The 18,093-nt window shown below is 39.8% G+C and overlaps 1 protein-coding gene across 1 annotated transcript in view; it reads right to left on the bottom strand.

Moving 5' to 3' along the window:
* naaladl2 (N-acetylated alpha-linked acidic dipeptidase like 2) overlaps positions 1 to 18,093 on the bottom strand; it is a 1,042,014-nt gene that overhangs the window by 291,612 nt on the left and 732,309 nt on the right. The window contains exons 11-13 of the mRNA XM_079650093.1: positions 15,827 to 15,969; positions 15,089 to 15,273; positions 13,977 to 14,105 (exon numbers count right to left, since the gene is read on the bottom strand). Of these exons, the coding sequence (XP_079506219.1) occupies positions 13,977 to 14,105; positions 15,089 to 15,273; positions 15,827 to 15,969 (457 nt within the window). The remainder of the gene's footprint in view (positions 1 to 13,976; positions 14,106 to 15,088; positions 15,274 to 15,826; positions 15,970 to 18,093) is intronic.

Raw genomic sequence — 18,093 nt, 5'->3', positions numbered from 1 at the left:
GCGGGAGCAGGGAGCTCCGCACCGCCTGCCTGCCGCTAGGGGGTGCTGCAGTGCCCTCATCACCCCCCTTCCCGCACTAATGTTTGTGTGCTGTTTGGGTCTGTGGCAGGCGCGCCGGATTCATTTTAGAAGTGGGGGGGCCAATAAAGTGCGTGTGTATGGCCCAATCCCAAACCACGCCCTACACCTTACACACACTCCCCCTCCGTGACGGAGTGAACTCCGTGGAGTGACACATGATGCTCCCTCCTGTCAGATGGAGGGAGTAAATACAGCGGCAAGCTTTGGGACAAACTCCCCTCTCTCCGGCAGAAACAGGAAATGCAGTAACTGTATGTAACAATGGTTTCAAATCAGCATCTCTTGGACAAAACATTTAAATTAATAACTCAAATAAAACTCCAAACATCTTTAATTGTGTTACTTTTTTGTAAAGCTCTTTTAGTTTTAAACCTGATGTAAGCTTCTTAGTTTTTGCAGCAGTCTGTAAATATAGGCTACAACTTTATAATAAAATGCACACATTTAGCCTACCTTTTTCTACACTAAACACAGGTATGATCCTAAGTTAAAAAAAATATGAGGTTATCATGAGGTTGTTAACATCGCAGTTTATCAGTAATCGTTTAGTGGTTTTGCAAATAATTAACCACTCTCTGTTTGTGTACCATTCTGCGTTGAAGTAGGCTACCTTTCTCTTTGCCCAAATAATCTAGCGATCCCCTTTTTTTCGACAGTTAGCTGACTGACAGCTTTACCCGACTCAATGTCCCGAAAACAAACCTCCATGCAGTCGGAACCAGCCTGTTTTGGTTCAACGACGGCGGTGCGGGCGGAGGCGGTTTTGACATTTTCTGCGGCCGCAGAGCTGCTGCGTTTGGGTTCATTTGGCTTCGCTGTTGTATGATTGATGAAGGTCCAGGCTCCGGAGATGTGGATGTCAGGGATGTGACCTTCCAGTTGTTACATTTAAGTTTAGATTGACTGTATTTTTCTTCTGCGCTAGTCTTCTAACAGTGTATATATGCTTTCTATCTAGGTCAGGGGTCGGCAAACCCTGGCACGCATGCCAGCATTGGCACGCGGCACCGCAACCAGTGGCACACTAGGAACAAGTGGAATAAGTGTGCAAAATATTTAAATTGTATTTTCGGATCCTGAACGAGACCGCCACCAGAGCGCGTCTCCCCGTTACCTGCAGAAGGAAGCCATGCACGCAACGCAGCCCAGCTTTCTTTAACTCTAGGTGACTTTCTGCCGCTTTCTTCCGTGGTGCAGTGCTGATCGTTTCACCACAGAGGAAAGCACTTCACTAATTGCAGTACCCAAAAGGAGATGTACAAATGCCGCAGTTTTTGCGTGGCTGTGTATTTAGTTGAAAGCCCAGTGGCGATCTGCTCATCTCTAATCGAAATAATATGCTAAAAGGGGCAGACTGGCCATCTGTGTGTTGCACTTTCCTGTCGGCTCCCAGACCGTAGTCGAGGAGGGCAGAAGCAACAAACTTCAGGTTCAATAACCCACTTTAGCTTAAATGACTGGAGAGAGGCGAGCTCTTCTTGGGAGGCCGTTGCATTTATTTAGCTGTTCTTCTGTTTCACAAAATACATCAGACCTCTGTTTCTCTGCTTCCTCGTTTCACTTCCAGAAACATACACACGTTCCCTCACTGTCGCTCTACCATCCACAAACACACATGCACAAGCCACACCCCTCTCTCTCTCTCTCTTAAAGGGACAGCGATCTCATCTCACTCTGCATGACCCTAATATCATAACATGTGTGCTCTGGAAAATCACAGAACCGACGATCGTCGTTATTATTATGCCGTTTAAACCAATTATTTAAATATGTTAAATTCGGCATCATGTAATTTGCGCTGACAGGTCCACACACTCAGGGCTCTCAAGTTTTGAACAGAGTTCAGAGTGAGATTTTGGCAGCGGTGTTTGGTACTCCAACTTCTGGCTCCCCTCAAAGTTCCCATGAAGCCCTCTGTATCGTGAATGTCAACGGGGGGGTGGGGGGGGGTGCTAGCGGCGCAACTTGGTGGGCGGTACCCTGGAAAGAAATCTCTGCGTGAGAAATACAAGGTGTGGCGTATGAGCGTGTGAATGGAGTGAAATGCGTGTGAGAGCTCTGCACACTGCTTCCCCTTAGCGAAGCTCCCCCGCCCTTCTGCCGATAGTTCACGAGCGTCAAGCTCCTCAACCGCCCCCCCCCCCCCCCCCCCCCCCGCCCCCCCGTTGATAATTCTCGATCGTTGGCCCGCTGATAATTTTTTTTTTTTTAAATGGCACTTCATATCAAAAAGGTTGCCGACCCCTGATCTAGGTTAACGGCTGACACACACAGAACAACGTAAAAAATGAAGTAAACAACTTAAAAAAATAAACAAATCTAAGCTTTTTTATTGGTTGTAATTTACATGGATACATTTGAATGGTGTGACAATGTCCTATTTGATTGGGTTAAAATGTACATATTCTTCCTGTTATGTCTGCCTGCTTTATTTTACCTAATGCAAAGTGACCTGCTCCATCGAAATCAGTCGCATTGACCCGAAGACACATTTTGATTCCAAGCTTTCTGATGATATCAGGATTGTTTTTGTACTCCAAATATTAAGCAAAATATGTCACATTATATAATGACTGTTACAGAGTCATCATTTTGAGAAAAAGGCCTTTAAAGTGTCCTCTTCTCTGGATCGATCTGATATTAGCGGAAGAAATGATCAAAATACTACGGAGGGAGGATGTTTTAATTTGGATTAGTGGTCTGGGGGAAGCCTGCGAGTGTGTGTGTGTGTGTGTGTGTGTGTATATACGTGTGTGTATTGTGTTTGTTTCCCAGGGAAAACACTCACGAGAAACACCGGCTGTTGTTATGCCTGTTGTGACGTTAAGTTACTCCGTTCTCTGCTTGTAATTATGCTCAATGCTCAATCAAGCTTAAAAAATGCGTGTAGTTAATGAGATTGAATATATATAACAATACAAAATAACAAAATATACACAGCTAGATCAGATCGCGTTTTAGATGCGACTTTAGAGTATAGAGGGGAATTATTGAAACGGGATTTGTACAGTGTTCCACGCCGCGTGTATATACGTGTGTGTTTGTGTATTTTTGCGTTTGTGTGTATTGTGTTCGTTTCCCGGGGAAAACACTCACGAGAAACACCGGCTGTTGTTATGCCTGCATGACGTGAAGTTACTCCGTTCTCTGCTTGTAATTATGCCGTTACAAGCTTTCAAAGTTGTATTTATCATCTGAATTTTCCGAAACAAGTTTAATATTCTGAAAGCCAAGACTTTGTTTATTTGAAATCAGAGAAAAACAAACTGTAACGGACCCTGTCGTGTTATCTATGATTACTATACACCTTACATTCATAATTTCAGCGGGAGGGAGGGTGAGCGGCGCTGTGGAAGAGCAGAGTGGCGAGTGAGAGCTGTCATCTTCCCTTTACAAGCTTCAAACATGCCTGTAGCAAGTGAGATTGAATATAACAATCAAAAATAACAAAATATTCACAGCTAGATCGGATCGCGTTTTAGATGTGACTTTGGAGTAGAGGGGAATTATTGAGATAGGATTTGTACTGTGTTCTGCGGCATCTGCCGCTGCGAAAATGTGGGGCAGGGCTGAAAAGTGGGGGGGCCAATGGCCCCCTGGCCCCCCCGCTTCCGGCGCCCTTGGTCTGTGGGACCCGTTTTCAGTATTTACTAAAAGAACATGTATGCAATTTAATTATTTTAACCTGCTTTATTTGTGGGTGGACCTCACATCCTCTAGGGGGGTCCGGGGGCATGCACCCCCGGGAAGATTTGTTTTTAAATGTTGAAGTCAAATGCATCAATCTGGTGCACTTTGAGCACAACATGAATTTATGGCTACAGCTCTCAACACTCAGATCAAAGAGAGCTGTATACTTTCAATACTCCAATCATCTTGAGAATATGATCACAACCAATAACAAATCATTTAAACTTGTTTATTCTTATCTTATGTTACCTAGTTAGCATTCTATCTTTTCATTTATGCATATTTTACTAATCACTCCCCTTTTAAACAGTTTTTTTTTTTTACTGTCCTATAGTACACATTGGAATGATTTATTACTTTATCTATATTAAATAGATAAAGGAGTGCTCTGCCTAGCTCTCTCTCTCTCTCTCTCTCTCTCTCTCTGTCTCGCTCGCTCACAGAGGCTGTGTGCTCCTCCGTGGCGATGACAGCTTGCGTTAAAAAATAATAATAAACATATTTGTAAAGTGGGGAGATAAAAACAGGATTTCGAAAAAGGGGGGGGGGGCATGTCCCCCCTGTCCCCAGTGGAAACTATGCCATGCGTGTGTGTGCGTCAAGTGCAATAAATATATAAGCAAGTTGCAACTCGACTAAGTGCCCGCGGGCACCGTGTTGACTACCCCTGGTCTAGGACAAGGATTCTACACCTGGTGCACAGTTAAGCCTTGGTTTGGGTCCTAAATAGACTAGTACAGGTGCAGCTTGGCAAAACTGCAGAAAGAATAATAGCGCAAAAGAAAAAGAGAGCCACAGATACAAGGAGGAAAGACCTGGAGAAATGTGCGGATAAATATTTCAAAGTAAAGAAATGGCAACTAGCAAAGAATATGGTAAATGTCAAAAACAAAAATTGCATTAGAATGTGTATTAATTGAAATTAAATTGAACTAAAGACCTGTACAGTATGATCTTCTTTGTCACGTGAATATACCTCTAGTTGAAGTTCCTGTCGAAAATCACTAGATGAAAATAGCTCATTAAACACAACATTATTTTTCATTTTTCTTCAGATACTTAACATTGTTCATCTATAGATTTAGGGATTTCACGCAGATTATAGCACATGAACAACTCTTCATGTCAATCCCCTCATAAATCGACCTTCAGGTTTATTAACTACGAACAACTATCTACTATCTCCTTTCTACTTTCTACTAGCTACCTCCCTTAAAGAGGCCTTATTATGCTATGGTGTTGTTCCTTTCCTGTTGTGTGTTATAATGGTTTTTAGTGCAAGTAAAGGCTAAAATCCCATAGTTCCCTCCAGAGGGAGTATTTCCAAAAATGTCATCAAAGAGAGTTTATCTGTGGGCCAGTTGGGCCTGAATCTTTTATTTTTGTTATTCTTGTACTGAACAGATGATACAATACCAAAACGTTTTTTTAAACTGGAACCTAATGTTTGTTCTCAACCTATTTATCTATTGTGGACATTTGTTCCATTGAACAGAAAAGATAAATGTGACCCTAACATCTTGCTGTGTATGACACATGATAAATGAGACAAATAAGCGGAAGTTTTTGAAGTGATGTTCCGTATTTACAATGCAACCCACAGCAACAACAAAGCGCCAAATGACAAAAACAACTTTGCATTATGATTATGATAATCATTCTGTTCCGGACTGCGGTCTTTAGAAAAGCCATTTGCAGCTGTTGAACTGATAACATCTCCCAGCCATCCAGAAATGAGTGACTGGGATTTTAAAGAGACAAAGAGATAGCAGGAGGGGAGATAGAATGGAGTGAGAGACACAAAAACACAGAAAGAGTGGATCTAAAAAGTCAAAGCAATCACTATTACTTGACCTTAAATTAAAAAGAGTCAAGGGCAAAATAACAAATATCGTGCAGTTACAGTGACTGGATATAAAAAATAATTTGAAAATGTCTAAACAGTGCACTACCAATTACATTTCAAGAGCCTCATGAGAGTGCTATTGCTTGTATGAAAAATATGTTAGTAGAATATGAGTGATTGTGGGTGCCTACAATTACACCAAGAGCTTCTGCACTGATGTAAATATTTTAAAAATAAATGCATATAGATATGTCTATGACTACAGAAAGATATTCTGCGCTGATATCAACTTTCAAAGGTATATATTGTATTTGCAATATTGAAAATGTATATCTTGTAATGTGACGTGTGACTGAATAATAATTAGTGTTTTCTTTAAATTAAATTGAAAGACTTCAGGGTTTCGTCAGCGTGCGCCCTCATACCAAAATGCAGATTTTTCTCGTAACATTTTAAAGTGATGCCAGAAAACAATATTATTTTCTTCAATAACGATATAAATACAAAAAACATATGAAAATGGTGTCAAATAGAAGCTCAGACAAAGCGCCATCTTTCATACGGGTGTCATGTTCTCGCGATAATTGATCATCTTATACACAAGATCAGCGTCACAGTATTGCCCTCATAGTATATGTTTCTAGAAATACCCCTGGACTCGTTTCATTGTTTCATTCCAACTGTGTATGTAAAAAGGGGTTGACAAAATACTAGAAACACCTTTCAATAAGGCAATATGATGAAAATAACAAAGTACTGCAACTAAAATGAGGACTTCTTATGCTTTTTAGGGTTTTCCTTTTCCTGTAGTGTGTTGACAAACGTATCAAAATATAATTTGGCATAACCAGCTTTCTCTTTACTTACAACAGCCTGTTCAAGAAATAGCTATATGTAAAGTGTTTGAATCCACAAAACGCAATGACTTTTTGGTAAAATAGGGCGCCTTTAATAAAAGCACCCCTTTTAACCCTCTTCAGTGCAAACTTAGTACCATTTCCAGTTCATAGACCAAAACGAAGCCACTGTCCCTCATTGGTCACTCCCCTTGCCTGTCTGCCAGTCTTGGACAATGATTGGCTTGAAGCCACATGACCATACAGAAAAAACAACCTGCTTGTGGATGTATTATGATTGGTTGTCAGTGGAACAATGAATAATTCATCTTGTACTGTACAATATGCTGTAACATATGCTGTGCATTATTTATTACCCACTTGAATTTATTTTCCCAATCACAGGAAATAATTCCTCTGTGCTTTCCTGTCTAGTGATTGATCAAACGATCGGGTTAAAAGTCAAGCTTGCAGAAGATTGCCCACAGAGAAACCATGCACTTAGGGAATAGGCATTGATTAATCCTAGCTAAGAGCAATTATGTATCTTCCAAGGCTGTAATGTGTCTTTAATTTATTTAGCTGGTATTTATTTAGTAGAAATTAATCTAAAGAGGGCTTTAACTGCACCTGCCTTTACCTTTTACAATCTTACATGGCACCTGCAGACAAGGCAAACTACTGTCTGAAAAATGCATCTCACCACAGCACCTGACGAATGTCACAGCCACAAGTACTGACAAGGCTCATTCCTCACCAAACAAATATTATACCATTAATTCCTTTACTTATGTCCTGTCACTTTGATATGAAACTGTGATGAAAGGGCCGCGATGACAGTTGTATAAATACTCTGTGAGGCTGAGGCAGCTTCTCCTCGTGATTATGCATATTCATCTGGCCTGCCGCAGTCGCACAATGCCTTTCCTGACAATACAAGGGCTGGTATAATTCAAACATATTGCCGTCAGTGTACTATGTCAAACATTATGCCAAGTGTGCTGTCGAACCATCCTGGAACGCTGCACAGCCATAAAGTCACAGACTCATTCTAGTGATTTATTTAGAGCTTCATTTCTGCTGGTTTTATGTGGGAAAACATATAAATTAGATGTGTAAATTATACTTCTTGCATATCCCCTAATGCAGATGATGGTCATATTTACCATTTACGGGGTGATTCTGAAGCCGGTCTATTGTCATCACTTCTTCATGTTTGAAAGCCTGTCATGGTGTCATGATTCAATTAAAGTATCAGCCGTTATTTTTCCAGTCAGACCATACTCTAGCACAGAGTACAAGATAAGTGTGTCAGAGTGAATACAAAGTGGCCTCAAAATACCACGTATTGGAAAACAAGCAAAGTTGTGAATACATTGTGTGCCAATATACATTACACATAGTTTGAGAGAATGTGGTTGACTCTCAGTTATCCCCAAGACCTGCCTTTCGGGAACAATCTTAAAAACCAGATTCAAACAAACCAGCCCATAAATCGGACCCTCAGGCACCAACCTCAAGACATGCCCATAAGGAACCAGTCCCAAATCTGGCCCCTCAGGAACCAGCTCAAAGAACTGCTGTCAGGAACGCAGCCTGTGGGAATGTTCTACAGTGTGTATGAACCAGACATATGTCAAATAGGAAACAAATGCAGCAGATTTATACTGAAATGCTTGAGGCCCCTAGTGTGTTTGGTGGGAAATAGTTTATCTCTGTTTCTTCCATCACCAGTTTCTACCTCCAGTCTGTGTTGGTGGCTGGGTTATCTCTGCAAGCCTTAGCCACCACATCTCCTTCTAGGTCTGCAAAGACGTTCATGTTAAATCAACGTTTCATGTAATGTACAGTAAAGCACTCCAAGTAAAAGTCTATTAACCTCCAGAAATCGTACAGGTATCTGGAAACATGAGGACGAGGAACACACACTTTAAGGGCTCATTGGACCTTTCATATATTGGTAACACTTTACAATAAGACTACCCTTATAAAGGGTTTAAAAATAGTTTGTAATTCATTTATTAATTAGGTTGTGAATACTTTATAAATCATTAACAAGCTTTTATAAGACATGAGATAAACAGGGCAACTGTGACCGGTTGCTTGCCAAATAGTGAGCCCACATTCATCTGTACTGCTAAGACTTATTCGAAATGGCTGTAACTCATTAATAAATGGGAATGTGTTATACAATTTACAATAAGGCTCCCTTTTGGCAACTATAAATGTTAGTAACTCGTAAATAAATGGTCATAAAGAGATGCCAAGAAACATCAAGATGGATGGGAGGGAATCAACTCAGTGAACAACAGATACCAAGGATGCTGGCTGATGAAGAAGACAAAGTAAGCTAGGTAACCAATATAAGGCTTAGTCATCTTGCCAAATAGTGAGCCTGTGTTGATGTATGAAAACTATTTTAGAATTGGTTTATAAATGGTTCTTAAAGATTAATAAAGTGTTTACAACCTAATTAATAATCTAATTATAAACCCTTTATGAATCCTTTATAAGGGTAGTCTGTAAAGTGGTACCCATATATTTAACAAAATCAACAACCTTTCCAAAACATTAACCAAAATATTGTGGGAACCCGAGTCTATGAATTTAAAATCCTGCACTCTGCAAACACAACCATCAACATATTACATACCCATGTCTCCCTGTATCTCCTATGTACATGTTCATCACAATTTATTGGAGCAAGATCAGATGAAGGATTTGCCTCGCTGCTCTTTTTCAGTCTAACAATGTGCTGTCCACCGATGACTATTTGTTGTAAAATGGAGGTCCCTGCACCAAGCCATCTCTGTAACAATAGCCAATTAAAGCACAAGCTTGTCTCTATGTATTTGTATTCTTCAAGCCTCTAAAGCTTCCCTTTGTATCTCCTTTCACCTGGTTTATTTATTTTTGTCTATCACCCCCCTGTCATTGCCCCTTTTTGAGTAAATCCTCTACAGGAGAAATATGTAGTTGCATTATAATTGGTTCCCAAGCACCCATTCCAAAAGTATCAGTGGTGCAGCACCTCGACCTGGAAGACAGTTCCCAGCAAAGTAAGATAAGTAGGAAGTATTACGGCTGTTGCGCAAACAAGATCAACGACATGCTTGGACGTGCTTCTCAATATTTGGAGTTGGGGGAGCGTACCTGGGGCAGCTCTGAGACTCTTGAGATAAGGAGAAGAGGCACAGAGCATGCCAGAGATACAGCTGTCACCTAATGGACAATTAGGTACCACAAGACGAGACAAGAGGAGACGAGGGGGTCAATACAAAGTAAACTCTGAGGAGGGATTATTGGATGATTCTTTGGTAAGTAATGATGCATTCAACCCTTTTCATTAGTTAACATGTACACACATTGCTGGTAAGGGCAATAAAGGTTCTTCAAACATTTGAGCAAACTGCTCTAGAGAGAACCCAACAATATGAACCCGTTGTTTATAAAATAAACAAAATTGTTTCTGCAGTGAACATGCCATTTTCTGGTTTGACACCCTGTGTGTTATCTGTTCTTTAGTGGTTAAGGCAATATAAGGGAGGCTGTGGCTAAGTTGTTAGTGTGCTGGACTTCGAATCAGGGGATAGCAAGTTTGAGTCCCACTGCAGTCAGCATTTCGTTGTGTCCCTGATGATACTTCACCCCAAATTGCTCCTGTGGGGATTGTCCACAGTACAGAATGTATGTAAGTTGCTTTGGATAAAAGCGTCTAACAAATGACATGTAATGTAATAGACAAACGGGATTGCGCAAGGGTTAGAAAAAAAACAAATGCTCAGGTAAAAACTGTACAATTAGCAACCGGAATTGATGCACCGTTGTTTGGTGGACATATAGAGCAACATATAGGCAATTAGGCTCTACATAGCAAGACTAAGATTGAAAAAGTGTAGAGTTCAGTGAGAAACCGTCCTCCCGCAATTAAAGAAGAGGCAATTCGGAATGGATTATGCTGCATGCAAGATCTTTTCTTAACCACATCAGTATTTAGAGCAGCGTTAACACTTACTTATGACTGGTAAAAGTGATTTCTGAGAGTAAAATGTAGGAAAACCATATTTCCTAAAGAAGACAGTACTGGAGTTGCTGCTACAAGCATGAAAGCTTACCAAAAACTCTGACAGAATGAATGAATTTGTAATAAAGAAGAAGAGGAGAAGCTAATTTCAAGTATGTGCACACATTGTCTGAACCGTTTCCTTATTCTGTGAAAAGATATTTCATTAAAGGACATCAAAAGTTCTTTCTGTGTCCTTAATCTCTTTCTGTGGCTGTGGCAGAGGCTGTCTGTAGCTTCATTACAGCTGAATGTCACAGGTACACCGGGCAGGCCAGTCCCTACTAATTGGTTGGTTTATGGTCAATGCAGGGGAATAAAGGGACATTACGCTGTGCGCTCTGTTCACTCCTGACCTCTTGTACCTGTCTAGGTGCCTGGCAAGAACATGACTCTTCCCTTGAGGATGGATGACTAACCCGAGGACACAAATAAAAAATACCGCACAGCATGACCCGAAGAGACAAAGAGTGAAGACAGATGAGAAGCAAGGGGCATATTTTTAATGAGGAAAATGAGAGGGTGGTGGGATGCGGTGCTCGCTGCTGATGAAAGAGGAGATTACGAGGTGATAGAAGAGGAGGGAGCAGGGTAGGGATGTTGTGCTTAAGGGAGAAAGGGAAGAACAAAAAAAGGAGGAGGCGGCAGCAGTAGTGGAGGCAGAGGAAGGACATGAGAGAAAGTGACAAGGAGGTGCGTTTTTTCTTACTTTTTTCAAAAGTTTTCAAAGTTTAAATAGACGGTAAAGTTGGGAAGAAGATGTCTGCGAGCATTGATCGTATCTGCAAAACACCCCCAGGTTGGAATACAGAGACAGTTTGGGAGGCTGAATCATGCAGCTGCTATACTTAATCAGTAGAATGGCCATTGCAGTTTGCATGTGAAAGTGGGATGTGGAGAGATTGAAGTTATTTTTATTTAGATCATACCGAGAGTGGCTTCCTCCCCCTCTCACAGAATAGGTAACATCCTTTAAAGAACAGCCAAAGTCTCCCCATTTCCTGTGATTATGTTCTCATTATTGTGTTAACTGTCGTGTCAATCTGTAATAAAAAGTGTAGAGATGAATGACCGCGGAGCGCAGAGAGCGTAAAAGTGGAGCAAAATTGAGAACTTTGATCGAGGTAAAATTAGCACAGTATGGGTGGAATAGTCAAAATGGTATTTCCTTATACATACAGTATATTGCTAATGAAACAGTAGTTAAAACAGTAATATGATTTATTACGGGGTAAATGCTCTCATCGTATTATATTATAAGGAATTCTAAAATATATCATTAAAATCAATAGAATAGACATTATTATAACAAAACTTTTACACCCATTTAACATGGGAAATGCCAAGGCAGCAGCATGTGAAAGCAAAGCAGGGTGTCCTTATTTTTCTCTTCAACAGCAACATAATGGGACTACCATGCCTTAATAAAATGCTAGCATCCTTAGGAAGGAATGAAATCAAGTTTTGGTCAACATTGGGAAAGCTGTCTCATACTTTAGAACAGTGGTTCTCAAATGGGGGTACACGGAACCCTAGGGGTAGGTTGAAGTACTGCAGGGGGTATGTGAGATTTATTTGATGTTAATGAAAAAAAAAACATAATTAATGCATTTAAACAAACTACTAATAGTAGATTAATTACTTTATTCAAAAGTTTACAGTAATTCTGGATAATAAAATGGGAAAAATAAACTGGGTGCTGTCTTTTCCTCTCCCCCTCCTGACAGCCTGTCAGGCTCAGCAGCTCGCTGAACCTGTAATAACTGACCCGACAGTAAAGAATACATATATTTATAACTAGTTTAGCTATTTCCAGAGTATAAAAACTAGCTAATTGTGTTGTAAAAACTACAGTGGCCTTCCTGTCACCGAGAATGACAAGCCCATGTTTCTCACATTGTAAGTACTACTTATTAAAAAGATCAGTTCAATGCAACTAATGTCGTCTTAGTGTTATTGCATGATGTTAAAATTGGTTTGCCATGAATTTAGTGATGGATTGTAAACATTTGAAATGTAACATTTAAGTGTTTCTCAGTTAGGTAGCTCAGCGCAAGTTCAATTAGGAAGACAACATTATCGGGTGCCACACGTTATTTCAATAAGTGATCAGGGGCATCACGCCCCGGCTAGCCAATCATCGCACCTGCTAACCCCTTTAAATCTGCTCTCCCCTCTCCGTCAGTTGTCATTTCAGGTGTCAACGCACAACCCTCCTCCACGCCTTCGCCTCCTGTCTCCTAATACAGGGCCAAGCTGAAACCTTATCCCTACATATCGGACAAACTACTTTCACCACCACCAGTGTCTAGACCCCGGGGGGTTCATCAGAGCGGTTCTTTCCCTCCTGAATGATCATCCTGCAAACCCGGGGCCTAATCGCCAAAACATCATTACAGTTACTTGTTGTAATACGTCAATCACTATTCCCGCATGTCATGGGTCCTGATAATAAACATGTATTTCATACATTACGTCTCTCCTGATTGAAACAAGGTTGTTGTTTTAATAAATAAGACACTGATGGTGCAGCGCTGTACTGTACCTCTTTGTATAGGCATTTTTTCAAAATACAAATAGTTTTTGCGCTGATCAGGGGGTACTTGGCTGAATATTTTTATTGAAAAAAGTTTGAGAACCACTGCTTTAGAAAGTACTGGGGGAGACCCAGAGCTTGACCAATATAACTTGCAATAAGTACAACTAAACTAAAATCCCAACAAAGTAACAATATTGGAAATAGTATGAAAAGTGAGGAGATTATATATATTGGTAACCTCTGGGTCTAAAAAGTAAAGACAATGGAGTGGTGCAGGAATGAGTCCTAGACATGACTTTGTGTTTTACCATTTCCGGTTCCCTCGTCTAGAAGTCTTTGTTTTTTTTTACGTGTTTTTGTTCAAGCGCCTGAATTAAGGTCTGAGCTTTAACATTTCCATGTTTTATTCCAGGACATAAAATACGTCAGTAAACACCTGAATCTGAAATGTCCAAAGCTTCAATGGGTCATAAAAATGTCTGTTGCGAACAAAGTGACTGAACTGTGTTATAGTTCTGCGATCCTGTGTCAATTCAGGTTGATGGTTTAAAAAAACAATATGGATAAGGCCAAAAACCAAGATGGCAATGGCTAAAATGCATAAACTTAAAGCGTGAACACCATAGTTAACAAACAAACAAGTGACGTCATGATGGCTCTATTTCTTATTTAGAGTGCATGGACTTTACATTATGGCCATTGAGCAGTGTCCTTTATGGTTGTCAAAACCCTACAACACTTCCTCTGTCTCCAATGTGGCCTAATTGCCACCTGAGGATTCAATGTTCAGTAATGATTGGTTACTGCAACCTGTGACCCATAACGTGACCCCCTAACATGGACTTTAAACATACCATATTTGTAATTTTAAATGCAGTTCCCTTAATTGTAATGATGTAGTGCAGTAGTGCTAGCACTTACTCTCTGTATATCCAAGGTGAGCTGCAGCAGTGTTGGAGACGCTGTGGCTCGCAGAGTCTCCGTCCCTCTGACTGGAGAGTTCAGACTGACGTAGGCCACGGCACTGCTCTGTAGGACAACACTGTTATCCTGAAGGGAACACACACACACACACACACGCACACACAGTTTATCATCATTACTCTGCCAATGATATTCCTTACAGTATCATGGTTGTCTGGTCACAATTGTGTCGTTATAATTGTATTAGGTTGTAATGTAATTCAATCAAATTCAATACTTTTTATTTATGTATTATTATTTTTAATTTATTTTTATGATTTAACCATTAATCCTTAGTTACTACATAGATTAAGGAAACCTGTACTAATTATTTATAACATTTGTATATTAAACTGGGCCAATAATGTGTAACATCCTACATTTCAATGCTTAAACACATTTCTTATTGATGCATGTGTATCTGTAATGAACTAGTTTCCAGGTATGAATAAGTGCTGATTTAGAACGGATCAGCTAACTGACTGCACGATGAAATCACAGTTAGCTGAAAACAATAATTTTAAAGCAAATAAGCTGGCTTGTATTTGCCAATAATATGTTGGACTCATATAACTGTAAAGTGTTTTTCAGACATAGAAAGAAAGAAAAAGATATTTAGTGGCCCCCCTGCAGTGACTGTGAACAGAATTGAGGACTCCCTGGGGGACCTCAATTCAACACTCTAGAGTTATTTTCAGCTATACAATAGAGATACATGGGAATATAAATTAGAAGTAGTCAATTATAAATGAGAACTACTCAATTGTATTGTTCTTCAAATCTATTATTCCTATCCTGAGAGAAAACCAAAGGAACTCCCACTGTTTTAATCCCCTTTTCTCTTTTTAATGTAAATTCTGTCCACAAACATTTAAAAAAGCTGCTGTGTGAACCTTCTCTTTATCATTTTGATTATTATTTGGCCCATAGCTTGCTAAATACTAACAAGCCCTAGCAGTAGCATATGTTGGAACTTTTTTTTGTATTTCTTTCTTAAATACATGAAAAGGTCAAAATATTTGACCTTTGTGTTGACATTTAATAAAACAGATGCACTTGTGCCTGCTGACCTTTCCCCACTCATAGGACCCGATGTTCCCCAAGGCTGAGCCCCCCCACGAGCAGAACACAGTGGTTCGGTCTGGCAATGCCTGTTTGGTCTGCTCTGTCAATGCCGCGATCAGCTGATTCATGATGGCTGAAGCTCCGCCTCCCTGGTCGCTGTCATGACGACTGCCAACCAGCACATAGCGATCTAAGAAAATATAGAATGAGAAGTGAAGATACATGAATGCATCTTTGTCTTTGGCAGCAGGTGAATATTGCTACTGTAGCACATGTCAAATGTATTTATGCATGTATTGGTCACATTTAGAAAAATAAAAAAGTGAAATCCCCAATACAGTCACAAGCAATAACTGTTGTTAAAGATGTGTTGCTAAGCAATCATCTGCACTAATATGAAAACATGTTGTAGTTTCCAATTTGAATTGAAGATGCAAGAACAATTTCAATTAAATCCTTTAGTCTATTTTTCAAAACGAGTCACTCATCTCCATGGTCATTTTCAAAGAGAGATGAGGCTGCCTGTTCCATTGACGATAATTTCATAACATATTCTAAACAACTTGGGATACTAAAGCAATTTGTTGTAATTTTCATAACCTCTTTAAAGAGCCTATTACAAAATATATTGGTATCTTTGAATATAGGTTTCCCCTTGTTGCATTGAACTCCAGGGATGGAATTAATGAGGGATTCATGCTAATGTTTTGTACCGTTATTTATTGGTACTGTGACCCCTTTACCTTTTAAACCTTGAAAATATGTTTTGGAGGTCATGGTATCAATCGACGTGCCGTTTTCTGTAACTGTCCAAGCCTCTTCATATTTTATTTTCCATGAACCAGTCTCGAAACACTGACAGAGCTCATTCCGTGTTCCTATCAGTGTTTACTTCCTGTCTGTCTTCTTCTGCTGTTCACTCTCTAGTGTTTACTTCCTGTCTGTCTTCGGCCCAATTCCAAACCATACCCTACCCACTCCCACTCCGTGACGGAGTGAACTCCGTGCCACTCGCAGCTTAACGAGGCTTCCTCCTTTCAGGTTAAAGGGTATAAATACAGCGGCAAGCTTTGGGACAAACTCCCCTCTCTCCGGCAGAAACAGGAAAATGCCGTAGCTGTATGTAGCAACGGTTTCAAATCAGCATCTCTTTGACAAAAATAAGAATTAATAACTAAAATAAAACTCCAAACATCTTTAATTGTGTATTGTGTTTTTTCTAAAGCTCATTTAGTTTTAAACCTGATGTTTATAAGCTTCTTAGTTTTTGCAACAGTCTGTAAATATACACAACTTTATAATAAAATGCTCACATTTACCTTTTTATAGACTAAACACAGGTATGAACCTAAGGGTAAAACATATGAGGTTATCATGAGGTTTGTTAACATCGCAGTTTATCAGTAGATGTTTGCTGGAACTACTTATAAACAGCGTGTTTCCTGATGGACATACACACAGCATTGAGTCCGGTCATAGCACCGATGCAGACTCGCTGTTTGAGGGCTTGATAATCCACTCCCCCTCCACACTCGTTGGTTTGTGGGGTAGTGGTAGGGGTAGGGTAGGGGTGGATTGGATTTGGCCTTCTTCTGCTGTTCCCTTTAGTGTTTACTTCCTCTCTGTCTTCTTCCCTTGATTTTTCTGTCATCCACCGCTCTGTCTTTTAACCTCTTTCCTTCTTTTGCGCTGTTTTCTTTTTCTTTACTGGGGATAGTTTAGCCTTCATCAATCCAAATGTAGTTTAGCCTTCATCAATCCAAATGTCATGCTGCATGCAATGATTTTTTGGCCACTGCAGACTTTAAATTGACCTTTCTGTAGATGTATGACTGCACATTAATCAGAATGACGTCCTTAACGGGCCTACTAACAAAAATGAGCAGAATGAAGAATATTCGAAGCCGTCATGAAGATTTTTGGCGAAAATATTTTCTGTTGTCAACATTTGCCGTTGAATCAACCGGACTACTTTCGGTGGATGGATTTTCCTCAGCAGCAGTGTGTGATTGAGTATTATCTACCTCTGAACCATGCAAATTGACCAATCAGGATAGAGTATTCAACTAAGCCTTGTATTAAATAGATTTATCAAATGGAAATATATAATACTATAGCTCAGTAAAAGTGTTGGTAAAAAGGGTATTCAAGTACAGTGTCTATGTTTGGTTTCCCTTACAAACACTGACTCATGAATGCCCCAGGCCTCTTTGCACACCTTACATTTTCTACAAAAGGACTGTTGAGTGTGGATGCACAAAGCAGCTTCCTGCAGGCGGAGGGAAGAAGAGAGCAAAGCTCATCACTCCAGCACAGAGCACTGATGACTTTGTTTGAGAAAAGATGTGCTTAGAGAAGCCTGCTAGCTTAGACAACACATTATTGCATAGAGAGCAGCTTGCAGGGTAAATCAACCATTACTGTAAACTGCTTGGAATCAGTCATATGTTAAAGCTTTATTAGCTTATTCGTTTCTATTTAATTGTAAATGTTTGTCCTGGGTATGCTTATTGTTCAGGATTCCCACTAATGGTTAAATGAAGCATTCATAAAAAAGCATCAGTAATCTGTCTTGTGTTTTCACTGCCCTTGACAAATTGACATTGATAGTTCAACAGTCAGAGTTTGTTTAATCGATGATGGTTGATTTTTCTTTTCCTATATTTGTATTATTTTCACAGTCTGTGGCCGTGTTAAATATGTAATAAAGAAAGACTAGTCATAGGTAGGTCATTAACATTTAAGTTGAATACTCAATGCTGTTAGGTGAAGATCGAACATTCTGCAATCTGCTCTTTTTGTTAGTAAACCGATTAGACATTTTGATTAGGAGAATATCAATTCGCAGACAGAAGTTCGGTCAGTTTAAAGTCAGTGGTGGCCAAAAACATTAGTTTTCTCCATTAGAAAAAAATAATGGAAAGCTTGTTGAAATTAATTGTTTATATTTGTGGAGAACACAACATTTTGGATTCATTATGGCTAAACTGTTCTGAGAAAAATAAAATAA

Source organism: Notothenia rossii, assembly GCF_949606895.1.
Source record: "Notothenia rossii genome assembly, chromosome: 1".
Classification (NCBI taxonomy): Eukaryota; Metazoa; Chordata; class Actinopteri; order Perciformes; family Nototheniidae; genus Notothenia; species Notothenia rossii.
Note: the sequence above shows the minus strand (reverse complement) of the source record. Positions and strands in the feature narration are given on the sequence as shown.